The 14,133-nt window shown below is 37.9% G+C and overlaps 1 protein-coding gene and 1 long non-coding RNA gene across 3 annotated transcripts in view; both read left to right on the top strand.

The window, feature by feature from the left end:
• LOC110442970 (cytochrome P450 3A24-like) overlaps window positions 1–12,895 on the top strand; it is a 30,274-nt gene extending 17,379 nt beyond the window's left edge. For both annotated transcript variants that reach the window (XM_021486876.1, XM_021486875.1), the window contains 8 exons: window positions 1,874–2,025; window positions 2,831–2,955; window positions 5,911–5,995; window positions 7,916–8,073; window positions 9,278–9,366; window positions 9,622–9,759; window positions 10,529–10,685; window positions 11,552–12,895. In XM_021486876.1, coding sequence (XP_021342551.1) covers window positions 1,874–2,025; window positions 2,831–2,955; window positions 5,911–5,995; window positions 7,916–8,073; window positions 9,278–9,366; window positions 9,622–9,759; window positions 10,529–10,685; window positions 11,552–11,638 — 991 coding nt within the window. In that variant the 3' untranslated portion in view covers window positions 11,639–12,895. The remainder of the gene's footprint in view (window positions 1–1,873; window positions 2,026–2,830; window positions 2,956–5,910; window positions 5,996–7,915; window positions 8,074–9,277; window positions 9,367–9,621; window positions 9,760–10,528; window positions 10,686–11,551) is intronic.
• LOC110442972 lies at window positions 2,966–4,097 on the top strand. Its single transcript, XR_002462061.1, has 3 exons — window positions 2,966–3,105; window positions 3,333–3,424; window positions 3,563–4,097. It is a non-coding gene; the product is annotated as an uncharacterized LOC110442972 (long non-coding RNA).
• Window positions 12,896–14,133: the final 1,238 nt, after the last annotated feature.

Below are 14,133 nucleotides of genomic sequence, written 5' to 3'. Positions count from 1 at the left end.
GTCAGCCAATGTCGTTCATTTGAGCAAACCAGGTAGCCCTCCCTCCTGGTATTCTACTGGATATGTAGCATCATCCTTGTTTTTTTGGGTATTGAGAAAAGTTGTTAAAGTAACTTTTAAACGGTTTCAAAGCCATTCATTTGAGCCAAATTGGTAGCCATATATCCCAGCATGATACTGGCCAATGCCATCACCTTAGGCCTTTGGGATATTTAAAATAAAAGTTGTTTGAATATTTTTAACCATCTGACCCCTGTGAACTTAAAGGTCTGCCAATGTCGTTCATTTTAACAAACCTGGTAGCCCTTCCTCCCAGTATTCCACCGGGCATACATCATCATCCTTGGTGTTTGTGGTATTGAGAAGAAAATGTTTTTAAGATTTTAACTTATTTGAACCTTCGACATTGAAAGGGCATCAATGTCATTTATTTGAGCAAACTTGGTAGTAATTCATCCCAGTATGCGATTGGCCAAATGCCATACCCTTCGAGCCAGGTGATTTACCAACACGACAGTATGACAGTTAGTTTGTATAATGGTTCTACTTCGATACTTAAGGCAAACGGTACCACTGCATCAGTTGTTATCGCGAAGAAGAGTTCCACTAGAATATTTCTTTTGACTTAGAGTATGATCCCTTCTATATCAAAGATGAAGTAACACATAATAAGTTTTTCTGGCTTAGATAACCTTCCCGTGTCAAGTATTCATCACTTTTGCGGGCCGTTAATTGGTAACTTATCTTGCTACTATGCAGCTTGAATTCCTAGATGGCTGTAGACAAAGAGCACCGGCATTGTAATATGAAACTCCCGAGTTCGATTCCTGTTGTTGTTGTGCTTCATTTATTTTCCTGTTTTCTAACATTCAGATATCGAAAAGATAGAATTCTCTAAAATGCATGAAAACATATGAATTTTATTGAATATTTCTTTTGAAAATGGCTTAAACGAATATTTCACAACAGTGATACTGGTAGTATTATAGTTTAACTTGTTGGTATCCTTCACCTTAACGATATGACGTCGAAATATCCTTCCCTTTTCTTAGTTGATCATACATATGTAACAGCTTAGGAATATGAGGGGAGCGGTATTACTGGGGGACCCGCTCACTAGTTCAGCAGCGTCGAGCGTGGTCAGTAGTTGGGTGGGTGACCGCCCACTCGTTATTATATTACTCATAGGCCTACAGGTAATAAAATTCGCTAAAATAAAAGGATATTTTTTGTCTGAATAGTGAATTGTTACATTAACTTGTTAATTGATTAAAATGGCACGTTTGAAAGGAACACAATTATATTTGCGTTAATAAAACTCCGAAATTTCGGAGTTATTCGATTTTTTCCAACGGACGATTTCGGAAAATCAAGCTCTTTAATAAATGAGACCGAATTCAAGCATCAGCTTGAAGGTATTATTTCGCATTTTGAGTTCACGCAATATACTGGTAGATTCTTCAAAGTCAAACTGCAATACTCCAACATTGATTGGCAAATCGCAAATGCGCATGTCAACGTCAATGTCGTCACGCTATATCCGGTGCCGTTTCATAATGTGAAATCACTAGAGGTTGACATTCAATCTTCGGGTTTTACTAACCAATGTTACTGTCCCAGCAGTTCACTTGGTGATTTCACATGGACCTGATAATTTGTTACAACTATATTTACCTAATGTGTTTAGAGTGAGTTTACATGATTTGAATTACTCTGAACACCTCAGTTTAGGTCCAAATGAGGCCGTAACAAAGTATCAGGTCCCATGTCAGACGTACCATCGAGATTTGCATGTTGCTCAAATGATTTTCCTTCAAACACAATGTACATCTTTGAGATGAGTACTTTCACCAAATGTACTATGTTAATGTAGTTACTTTGGAGCCTTCACCATGGATGCTATAGCCGCTACCGCCTTTAGCCTGGATGTTGACTCCCAGACCAACCCCGACGAGCCGTTGGTGACCAATGCTAAAGGACTGTTCGTTCCTAGGAAGAGTTTTATTTTCACGCTGATTCTCGGCAGTAAGTTGAATCATCAGAATTACGTAAACACTGTAACGTATATGAGTACCTCGTCATATTACCAGCACTTGGTACTAAATAGACATTTTGGGGGGGTATAGAAGAGTTGACATTGTATTGAATGATGCTTATTAAAGGGTTGTAAAAAAGGGGGATTGGTTATAAAATCAATATACATTGAGTGTATGCAGGTTACTAACTGGTATGCAATTGTAGCGAATACTTTACACCCCTCCCACACCTGTAGCCTATAGAGGGAGTAACCGTTTCGGAGTAGGTGCGTCACTTTGTCCGAAATGACAAAAAGTCTCACAGGAAAACAAAATCTCCCAATTGAGTATTTCCCTGACTTAGATCCTAAGTACATGCTTAGTGTTGTACCAGTGTCAATATAGTATTGAATCGAATTTTATTTTCGTAAACAATTGCTTTAACAAAAGTAAAACATAAATTGATTGACTTATTAAGAAGAAAACAACAAAAGAAAGATAGAAAATAGTCGACTAATTACACGTGAAAAGTTGATATCAAATGACAAATTTTACAGACTGAATGTAAGGTCTGATTTGTTTTCGTGGCTATAGCTGTCATGTTGCCAGGACGTAAAACCCCTGAGCAACCAGGAGACAGGAACAAAGACACAAATAAACAAAACAAACAAAAAACAAGTAGACAAATAAAGAGACAAGGAGAAAAAACAGAGAGAGAGAGACAAACAGACAAACAAATAAAGTATTGTTATTCTTTTGTTTTTATCTCAGTCATTATAGACATTATGTAAAACCCCGTTGTATTTGTTTGTTAGAAATCTTCCCGCCATTAGAGTACCTGTTTGGTTGGCTTCAACTTGGATTTTTTTCCGGGAAGGTGATTGACTACTTCGTCCGGACAGTGGATTTGTTGGTGAAAGACCGGAGACAGAATCCGAATGTACGTTTGTAGGTATTCCGGGGATAAACGGAGACAGAACCCGAATGTAAGTCTGTAGGTAATCCGGGGATTAACTGAAACATAACCCAAGTGTAAATCTGTATGTAATACGGGGATTAACGGAGACATAACCCAAGTGTAAGTCTGTAGGTAATCCGGGGATTAACTGAGACAGAACCCGAATTTAAGTCTGTAGGTAATCCGGGGATTAACTGTTGGTAATCCGGGGATTAACTGAGACAAAATCCCAATATAAGTCTCAGTTAATCCGGGGATTAACTGAGACAAAACCCGAATGTAAGTCTGTAGGTAATCCGGGGCTTAACTGAGACAGAACCCGAATGTAAGTCTGTAGGTAATCCGGGGATTAACTGTAGGTAATCCGGGGATTAACTGAGACATAACCCGAATGTAAGTCTGTAGGTAATCCGGGGATTAACTGAGACAAAATCCCAATATAAGTCTGTAGGTAATCCGGGGATTAACGGAGACAGAATCCCAATATAAGTCTGTAGGTAATCCGGGGATTAACGGAGACAGAATCCCAATATAAGTCTGTAGGTAATCCGGGGATTAACTGAAACAAAATCCCAATATAAGTCTGTAGGTAATTTGCAATAATGGGAACATTTTCGACAAAAATGCCAAGTAAAGTTTTGTGAATCGAGGATTACGTGTTAAAAGCTAGATACCCTTATGACCATCCTTACCAACAATTATATAAAGTAGGATAAAAAGCTAGATACCCTTATGACCATCCTTACCAACAATTAGATACAGTATGATAAAAAGCTAGATACCCTTATGACATTATATACAGTATGATAAAAAGCTAGATACCCTTATGACCATCCTTACCAACAATTAGATACAGTATGATAAAAAGCTAGATACCCTTATGAACATCCTTACCAACAATTATATACAGTAGGATAAAAAGCTAGATACCCTTATGCCCATCCTTACCAACAATTATATACAGTATGATAAAAAGCTAGGTACCCTTATGACCATCCTTACCAACAATTATATAAAGTAGGATAAAAAGCTAGATTCCCTTATGACCATCCTTACCAACAATTATATAAAGTAGGATAAAAAGCTAGATCCCCTTATGACCATCCTTACCAACAATTATATACAGTATGATAAAAGGCTAGATCCCCTTATGACCATCCTTACCAACAATTATATAAAGTAGGATAAAAAGCTAGATTCCCTTATGACCATCCTTACCAACAATTATATACAGTGTGATAAAAAGCTGGATACCCTTATGACCATCCTTACTAACAATTATATAAAGTAGGATAAAAAGCTAGATTCCCTTATGACCATCCTTACCAACAATTATATAAAGTAGGATAAAAAGCTAGATTCCCTTATGACCATCCTTACCAACAATTATATACAGTATGATAAAAAGCTAGGTACCCTTATGACCATCCTTACCAACAATTATATAAAGTAGGATAAAAAGCTAGATACCCTTATGACCATCCTTACCAACAATTAGATACAGTATGATAAAAAGCTAGATACCCTTATGACCATCATTACCAACAATTATATACAGTATGATAAAAAGCTAGGTACCCTTATGACCATCCTTACCAACAATTATATGCAGTATGATAAAAAGCTAGATACCCTTATGACCATCCTTACCAACACTTATATAAAGTATGATAAAAAGCTAGATACCCTTATGACCATCATTACCAACAATTATATACAGTATGATAAAAAGCTGTATACCCTTATGACCATCCTTACCAACAATTATATACAGTATGATAAAAGGCTAGATCCCCTTATGACCATCCTTACCAACAATTATATAAAGTATGATAAAAAGCTAGATACCCTTATGACCATCATTACCAACAATTATATACAGTATGATAAAAAGCTAGGTACCCTTATGACCATCCTTACCAACAATTATATAGAGTATGATAAAAAGCTAGATACCCTTATGACCATCCTTACCAACACTTATATACATTAGGATAAAAAGCTAGATACCCTTATGACCATCCTTACCAACAATTATATACAGTATGATAAAAAGCTAGATACCGTTATGACCATCCTTACCAACAATTATATAAAGTATGATAAAAAGCTAGATTCCCTTATGACCATCCTTACCATCACTTATATACATTAGGATAAAAAGCTAGATCCCCTTATGACCATCCTTACCAACCCTTATATACATTAGGATAAAAAGCTAGATTCCCTTATGACCATCCTTACCATCACTTATATACATTAGGATAAAAAGCTAGATTCCCTTATGACCATCCTTACCAACAATTATATACAGTATGATAAAAAGAACATCGATATCCCTGTTATATCGAATGTTTTCCAATGCCTTTTTAACATGAAGTTGTAGGGAGTGAAAAAGACGAACAGCAATGTTGAGAGAGAGGGCTGAGAAAGACCTGTTCACTTCACTTATCAATTCTCATTTTGGTTAATTGTTTAACCCTTTCACCCCTATGTAACTTTAGTAGACTCTGACATGTATTGGTATTGCTGAGTCTAATATGGTTTACAGTGGTGAAAGGGTTAAATTGTTTACTGGTGTATATGTTTACTATATAAAGAATAAGTTTTTCTATAACGTGAGAAGTTCGTTATAAAAATAAACAGTTCTGAATCTAGCTCGTATCAAATATCGCCCAATATGATTATAAAAAAGGTTGATGATAACACTACAGAAGTGACCATAACTCCTAACAGCACTGTTCTCGACTTCACCCCTGAAGACACATTTGAACAATCCCAATTCAAAGGTTGGAATAGTTCATTATGAAATTTCAGCGGTGAATGAGTTAAGGAAAATTCAAAATGTCAGCCTATTTTGTTCTGGTTTAAAGGCTGATTTTGTTTTACTTTTGACATTCCTCTTATTTTGTTTCTCCTCACTTTTTCCGTTTCAAGACAAGAACAGATTTCATGCAGCTTATGGTGAACGCCGAACTGGAAAATACTACAGAAAACAGCGATCTCATATCGATGAATAAAAGTATGAATATTTTATTTGTGTTGATTTAAGGTTTTAAATGATTAATTATGAAAAGTTCTTTTTTACACAATCAATATAATTTTCTATGTGACGTTTCGATGACTAGAATTAGACAGATCCTGGAGCAAAAACACAAACCTCCAGATTTAGGACATCATGGATTTGCTAGAATTTGTGCAGTTTTTAGTTTCCGAAACAACATCTATCAACAACGCTTCGGCACTGCTTTGGGTTGTCCAGTGTCTCCCATTGTGGCCAATTTGTTCCTGGAACATCTTGAGCAAGAAGCAATAGCCACTGTTCCCATATAATGCAAGTCTAGCTTATGGAAACATTATGTTGACGACATACTTGAGATAATCAAGAAGGGGTCACGGAAGGATTTGTCCACACATATCAACACCATAGATGCCACTAACAACATCAAATTTACTTGTGAGGAAGAAACCAACGACACAATGCCCTAGCTAGACACTCTACTGGTAAAGAAAGAAGACGGAACCGTGAAAGTATTGGTCTATAGAAAAAAGACCCATACGGACCAATACCTGAACTTCAAATCTCACCATCCTTTGCACCAGAAGGTAGGCGTCGTACGCACATTGTTCAACAGATGTGATACAATAGTCACAGAACAACAGGACAAAACACAAGAGCAGAATCACATCGCTAGGGCAATGAGAACATGTGCATATCCGGAATGGGCACTAAAACGGGTACACAAACAGTGTCAAAGTAAGGAGAAGAACACAAAAATACCAATCAAGGACAAGAACGAACCAAAGATCAAGTTGTCATCCCGTATATAATGGGTATATCAGACACCATCCAGAGAATATATCGCGGCCAAGGCATAGCAACAGCCATGAAGCCCCCCCCCCCCCCCCTTATATTGGAGAGCGTTTTGGGGTCCGCCTTGGTGAACACCGGAAAGATTCAGGAAATTCACCAGATCAGAAAGGAAGAAGTCGGAGTCCCAGATAAATAAACCGGCAATCACAGACCATGCCACACAGAAAAACCATGTGATTGACTGGGATAACTCCAAAGTTTTGGTCAGAGAGAGCAAACTGTTCAAGCTGCAGATAAAGGAAGCCATATGAATACGCCGCAGTGGGCCAGTTCTAAATCGAGACGAGGGGGCTCAAAGACTCTCCCACATCTATGACCAAGTATTAAACAAAGTGTAGCTGGATCGAGTCATTTCGGTACATATATAACAACTCTTGTGCATACGCTTACAGCGTAGCCGAAATCGACATCGATTTTGTGGACAAATTCGTACACATTTTACATCTTTGTGTGCATACGCTTCACTAGTCATTTGTCTGATGAAGTTGACAGTGTACATATCGTACTAGTCATTCAAACGTCACATAGAATATGTTATTGGTTGTGTAAAAAAGAACTTTTCATAATCCATACTTACCAACCTGAAGAAAATGTTTTGAAAAATTAGGTTTTTAAATCTTGGCTATTCCACAATATATTCTTGGTGAAGCATATTTAACCCTTTCACCACTTCAGACTACAATGGACTCATCCATATGAATACATGGTGGAGTCTACTAAATTTACATGGAGATAAAAGGGTTAATGGAATAAAAAAAATGTACGTAGGAATTTATTTTTAAAACATTCGATGTATTATAAATGATAGTTTATGAAAATAGTTAAATGTGGTCAAACTTTATGGAGATACATATTATTTTAAATACTCATGGAAGGATCTTTGGGCTAGTTTTGATTTGGTTTGATACTTTGATATCTCGTCTAGATTGATAGGTTACAATTAAGCATAACAATGGACATTGTTATGGTTGAAACAGAACAGCTAAGGTAGGATTTTACATGTGTCAAACATGATACACTGGCGGAAATCGAATTGTCCACAATTGTACACTCTGTCTTTTGTTGTAGAACTATCGACGGATGAGATCATTGCGTCGTCAGTTATATTTTTTATCGCTGGATACGAAACTACGGCGTCACTGTTACGGTTCTCTGCCTATGAACTGGCACTGCACCCGGAAATACAAGAACGCATGCTTCAGGAAATACAAGACACTCTAGGCGAAGTAAGTACTACATTATCAGCATTCTTAGTTGTACATTGTACTGTAGTATGCATCATAAATCCTTGCTTAGTTATTCCCCGCTTTAACCGAAACGGGGGATATTAATTCGGGTTTGACCGTCTGTCTGTCACGCTTTGTTTCCGTGCAATTACTGCAACAAATGTTAACCGATTTTCTTCAAACTTTCAGGGGACTTTATTTGGCGGAGTTATGGCCCCTTGAAAAACAAAAAACGTCATTATCTGCCGTTTCCGTGCAATAACTGCAACAAAAGTTAACCGAGTTTCTTCAAACTTGGTACAAGGGTTAAATGCCTTAATGGCTCGACCAAGTTCGATGACCACTTTCAGCGGACTTAATTTGGCGGAGTTATGGCCCCTTAAATAACGAAAAACGTAATTATCTGCCGTTTCTAATCATTTACTCTCGGAAATATTATCCGATTGTCTTCAAACTTAGTAACAGGGTTCAACGCATTAAGGGCTCGGCCATGTTTGACAACCACCTTAATCGGACTCCATTTGGCGGAGTTATGGCCCCTTGATTAACGAAAAATGTCATTATCTGCAGTTTCCGCTTAAAAACTAGCAAATATTAGCCAAATTCCTTCAAACTTGATAACAATGTTTGTGTTTCTCTGTCTTTCCACCCATTTCGGCCACTCTTTGGTTTTCGTGAGATAATTGCTGTAGATAGTGTGCAGACAATTCCGTATGCACATCCCACTCATGCTAAGTTTGCCAACCGATGCGATTTGTGCATATTTACGGATAATTAATGAGTTTAGTAAATTCTGATGGATTTAACGTTTTTCTTCAATCAGTTTAATTTACACCGTAATACCTACATGTTCAATAAAAAGTTTAGCTTCTGTATAAGGCTAACATATATCTATATACAATGGAAACGTTACTTCCGGTGTGAATAATTCGTTTTCGATAAACTATTTTACTGGAAAGCATAATCAATTTATTTAGTTTTGGCTTCAGCCGCTAGATTTACATCTCTTTTCTCACAAAGAGCGCTTTATTTGTCAATTTTCAGAATATATCCTCCTACCTGTTGAAGTAATGTCAGTTTTGTTTACTTAACAGAGATAGTGATTGTGTGTTTAAAAGCACGGTTGTAGCTGAGCGCAGTCTGATTAACGGACAATTGATATAGTGAATAATTGTATTTTCTCAATGGTGTGTATTTCCGCCAGGCTGAGCCAGTCTATGATAATATCCGCCAGCTGACCTACATGGACCAGGTTTTGTATGAAGTCCTCCGGAAGTACCCGCCAGTTAACAGGTCAAGTGATACACACATTGATTATAATTTTGAGAAACATGTACATATCCGTATGAGCTGTTAGAAATATAAACCCATAGCGATCAGAACATGTATTTGACCATCAGCAAAGAGAAAGACACGCAAATCGTTACAACACCTCATTCCAATGTCCCGGGACGGGCGATTTCCTACTAAACTGATCACCTCTAATTGGCACGTTCATTATTTATTTAACCAATATAGCATTCCCCTAAAATGTGTTTTCTGTTACAGAATAACACGGGCACCTTCTGAAGATCGGGTTATTAATGGGGTGACCGTGAGAAAATGGTTCCGAGTTATCATTCCAATTTACAACATACATCACGATCCCAGGTTTTACCCGGAGCCGGAAGTGTTCAACCCGGAAAGGTATACAATATTTGTTGTTGGCCGGGAATCCGCAAAATTGGTGTTGTGATACATGTAAAGAATCGCCTCTTAATAGCTACTAATTAACAAAGATTATTCATATTATGGAAATTGCATTGACACGTGAAAAATAACTATGATGCAGTATATTATTAAACAGTAAAATATCGACATTATTGGGAAACTACATTTGTTCTCATGTAAAAAATATATTCGAGGAACGGTTCATAAATGTCTGCAACTGCTACAGTCTAATGCGTTTGGGGAGTTTGTTCTAAGCCGGATTGTCATAGATTTGGGAGTTTTACACTGAGATATTGTTTACAATATCAAGTTTACAATATAAAGCCAACCCTTGTAAGGGAACCGATACAGAGTGTGTGTCCATGCTATGGGTGCGGAGGCTTAAAACAAACGTGTCAGTGACTTGTATCGATAAGAATATGTTATTATACAGAGTGTGTGTCCATGCTATGAGTGCAGAGGCTTAAAACAAACGTGTCAGCGACGTGTATCGATAAGAATGTTATTATACAGAGTATGACAAAATCACTTTGATCCGGACACTCTATAGTTCCAGGAATATGTGTCGAGAACGCTTACTCTTCCGGAACACTTGCATTTACCTCCTGTATTTTGCTGGTTCATGGTGTTTTTCCTTTTGCTTTGGTGTCGCCATTGATTATGTTGTTAAGTTCTGATGTTGTCTTGTGTCTGGATGTTGTGATACTTTATTCTACTTTTGAACCTTTTGTACTTGTTTCGCCAGGTTTGCCGACAGAACTGCTCAGAACAGCGTCCTTTTCCTTTCCTTCGGATTTGGTCCTCGCAACTGTCTCGGAATGCGGCTAGCTTTGATGGAAGCCAAGATAGCCATGGTTCGCCTGTTGAGAAGTGTCAAATTCGTCACATGTGCAGATACTCAGGTAAATGTCCTGACGTCATTTCCGTTTGTTATTTGTAGATATTCAGCTTTAATTGTGCGTTTTGAGCATAACAGAGTTGATGGACGTTAAGGTAAATATTTTGATTTTATGAAATAAAAAAATCCATGTACATCGTTTATTTCACGACATCGTGGAAATTATTGAGTTAAAACATTCTTAGAGATCTTCGTATCGGACAGGGGTGTCATTAAAATGTATATGTATTTTTAATAGTTCTTCGTACGTTAAAAAAACAGAAAAAAAAGAAGAATACGTATGTTTCAGATAACTTGACTGACAAATAGGGTAGGACGGTCAGGATAGTTTTAAAATTTCCTTTTTTACATGTGCTTTATCTATAAAAAAAACGGTGGGGCGGGGGACATAATTGAAGAAATTACAAAATTCACCAAACTTGATTTATGTACAGTTATAACAATGCCCTACTGGCGCTCATTATGCATACTGTATCACATTTACATTTTGCAAATGTGAAAAACATCAATCGGGTTCGACCCGCCATTTCGGCAAATCTTGACACACCATCGGTAGTCTCGTTCAACTAGGCGCTTGATCACTTGTAATTCAAGAGTCTGGTTGAACGTGACTACCTAATTGCTCACGAGTTTTGGCGCATTCGAGTGGGACGTTTGGTGCGTTCGAGTGTAATAACATTGGTAGGGTCGGAGGTAAAATTAGGATCGGTTGGGGTACCTGAAATATATATATAAAACTTAACAAAATAAAGTAACAGAATGAAACAGTTTCCAATACAGATAGACATGTTACACGTCAGCCCTTTTTGTTTTATGTTCCCTAATTTTTAATTGAAAACTTGCTTTGATGCGTTATTTTTTGTTCCATAGATTCCCCTGCAGCTCAGCAGCAGACCGGGACTTACCCAGCCGAAGAAACCCATCTCTCTGAAGGTCGAGTTGCGGAGATTTGACTGATTACCGATATAAAATCACCACAAATAAATAGTGTAGCTACTCTTATGTACTCTTACCTTACATCAATACCCAGATACACTTGTGCAACAGGCCCTGTGTGAGAGGTACCCGGACGCCGTGTTAAAGAAGATATTTATCAATTTTGGATGGGGATACATTGGTGATTTACAACAAATCACATTACCGCGGATTTGCTTGGACTGTTGAAAGACGGTATTAAAAGTGCTCTGGAGAAACCGCACAAAGGGAATTGTAAAACCGAGACAAAATTTTATCATTTTATTCTATTTTTAATGTGTATATAAAGAAGACAATTGTCAAGCCTAAATAGAATTTACTGGATAGAGAAACAAATAATACATTTACATCACTTACGTAAATCATTCTAAATTATATTAACAGTGTATGTATTATTTATATTTATGTAAACTAATTCTAAAGGTTTTTTTTTAAATGACAGTGAAATATTGTTGAGTTAACTCCTGATAATACTCGGAACAGAGATTTTCAATGTCACCCTTCATGATCATGATAAACTGAACACAAATAACTGAAAAAATGGCTTCTTCAATACTAGTTATCAGATAATAAAAGAAATAGAAAATGCGCTTGACTTTCGAGTTTCTCGAAGGGTGACACTTTGATTTAAACATATTGTATTGCCTTTTTGTGCCCAATTGCATTGCTATTTAAAAAATGCAATAAAATATGTTTAAATCAAAATGTCACCATTCGAGAAACTCGAAAGTCTAGCGCATTTTCTATATCTTTTATCGTGTGAGCGGGATCCATATCTGAAATAACGGATAATTCAGATATCTTAATAAAATGTTTCCCAGAAATTATTTTAATTTCTAATAACTAGTATTGGCAAAGGCAATTGTTCAGTTATTTATGTTCAGTTTATCATGGTAGTTAATCACTGGAAATTTGCCTTCAGCTAAGTAGGTAAAAATGTATTAGTCCTGACACATATACAGCATACTACTCATACAGCTTCAATATTCATTGTGTTTGATTAAATTCACAATTAAAATAGTATATGTGGAAATTGAAGGTGATTATATAAAAAAAAGACGTATTTGTAAATTTTAATAAGATATTTCTCGTATCGCTATGGAGGCATATATGGGTCAATAGTTCTATAAGCTGTTCAGTGTTTTAACTATGGTACAATTGTATCCCAGTGTAGAAAAGTTTCACAAAGCCAACGATGAAATAATTTCTGTCAGTACATATTAAATAATATCAAAATTATTATAAATTTGTTCGTTTGTTTTATTTTTTTATAATGTAGAGAGGTCAGTGGTTCTAACTTTTAAGTGCATCACACTGAAACGTCAAATGCGATCGGGAACCGCCGGCCCTTTCCGTAAAACGATAAAAAATATCGGAAAGTGTTGACAGTTCCCGATTGAAAACATATCCTGGACACGGTAACATGACATTCCACTCGGTCAACAGGCTTTGTATTGAACTCGGATGTTCCCAAGGAGAACATTGTCGAAAGGAAAGAAGAGATAGGAGTTAGCCGTCACATGATGGTTATCAATTTTGTGTTCGAAAGGAGAATACAGACAGAACCACAGGGACCTGAGCATTTGTTTCGGCTATATGTGGACCTAACCTGAGGTGTACAGAGTAGTTTTACACGTGTTCGGGGTTAAACCTCAGTCACATTTGCACCGGTTTCCGAAAAGGCACCCGGGCGATGCGATTTTGGCCAAAATCGGCCGACAAGCCGGGGAATCGTAAGGACGCCGGGAGATTATCGGCCATTATCGGCCGATTTTTAGACGCCGCACGGGTCGCGGATAGCTTTTAGCGCGGAGATAAAAGTTGCCGGTGTCCGCCCGATTTTTACTTGCCCAAACTCAACGGAACCTACCCGGTAGTCTTCTGTTAGTGTCCCGCAAGGATTTCGTAAGACTATCTTACTGTGCGGTGTCCGTGGGATATTCGGCCCGCGCCCACCCGATTTCCGGAAGTGGCATCGGCCAATGCTTCCGGCGCCCGGACGGCACACATACGGGCATCTGCAGGCACCATTTTCTCACGGACGAGCTAGGTGTTGACTTGTGTGCTTCCCTATCGTATATATACACGCCGTATAAAATGCGAAATATCGAACAGGCTACGTACGTATCCCGCCCGTCACACGAACATCTTCCGGCTACCGTACGACAGCCCGGCCATCGTCAGATAGCCCTGCGGTAGGTACGGGCTCCCTACGGTATCCTTCAGATGTCCGTTCGATTTAATCCGGCAAATTATTTTCGGGGGGCCTTGCGGTGCCCGTTTGTATTGCGACCATACTCACGGCAAATCTCAGACATCGGAAAAAAGTCACCGGCGCCCGGGACGCCGGGGAGCCGGCCGATTCCTACTTCCCGGCGCAAATGTGACTGAAGCATTTTAAAACGTCAAGTTTCGGTAAAAGTATATCACCCCAATGATGGTAAATACGATTATACCATCATAGGGAAGGGGGGGGG

The sequence above is a fragment of the Mizuhopecten yessoensis genome, unplaced genomic scaffold (assembly GCF_002113885.1).
Source record: "Mizuhopecten yessoensis strain PY_sf001 unplaced genomic scaffold, ASM211388v2 scaffold716315, whole genome shotgun sequence".
In the NCBI taxonomy this organism is placed as follows: Eukaryota; Metazoa; Mollusca; class Bivalvia; order Pectinida; family Pectinidae; genus Mizuhopecten; species Mizuhopecten yessoensis.
This window is presented reverse-complemented; position numbering and strand designations above follow the sequence as displayed.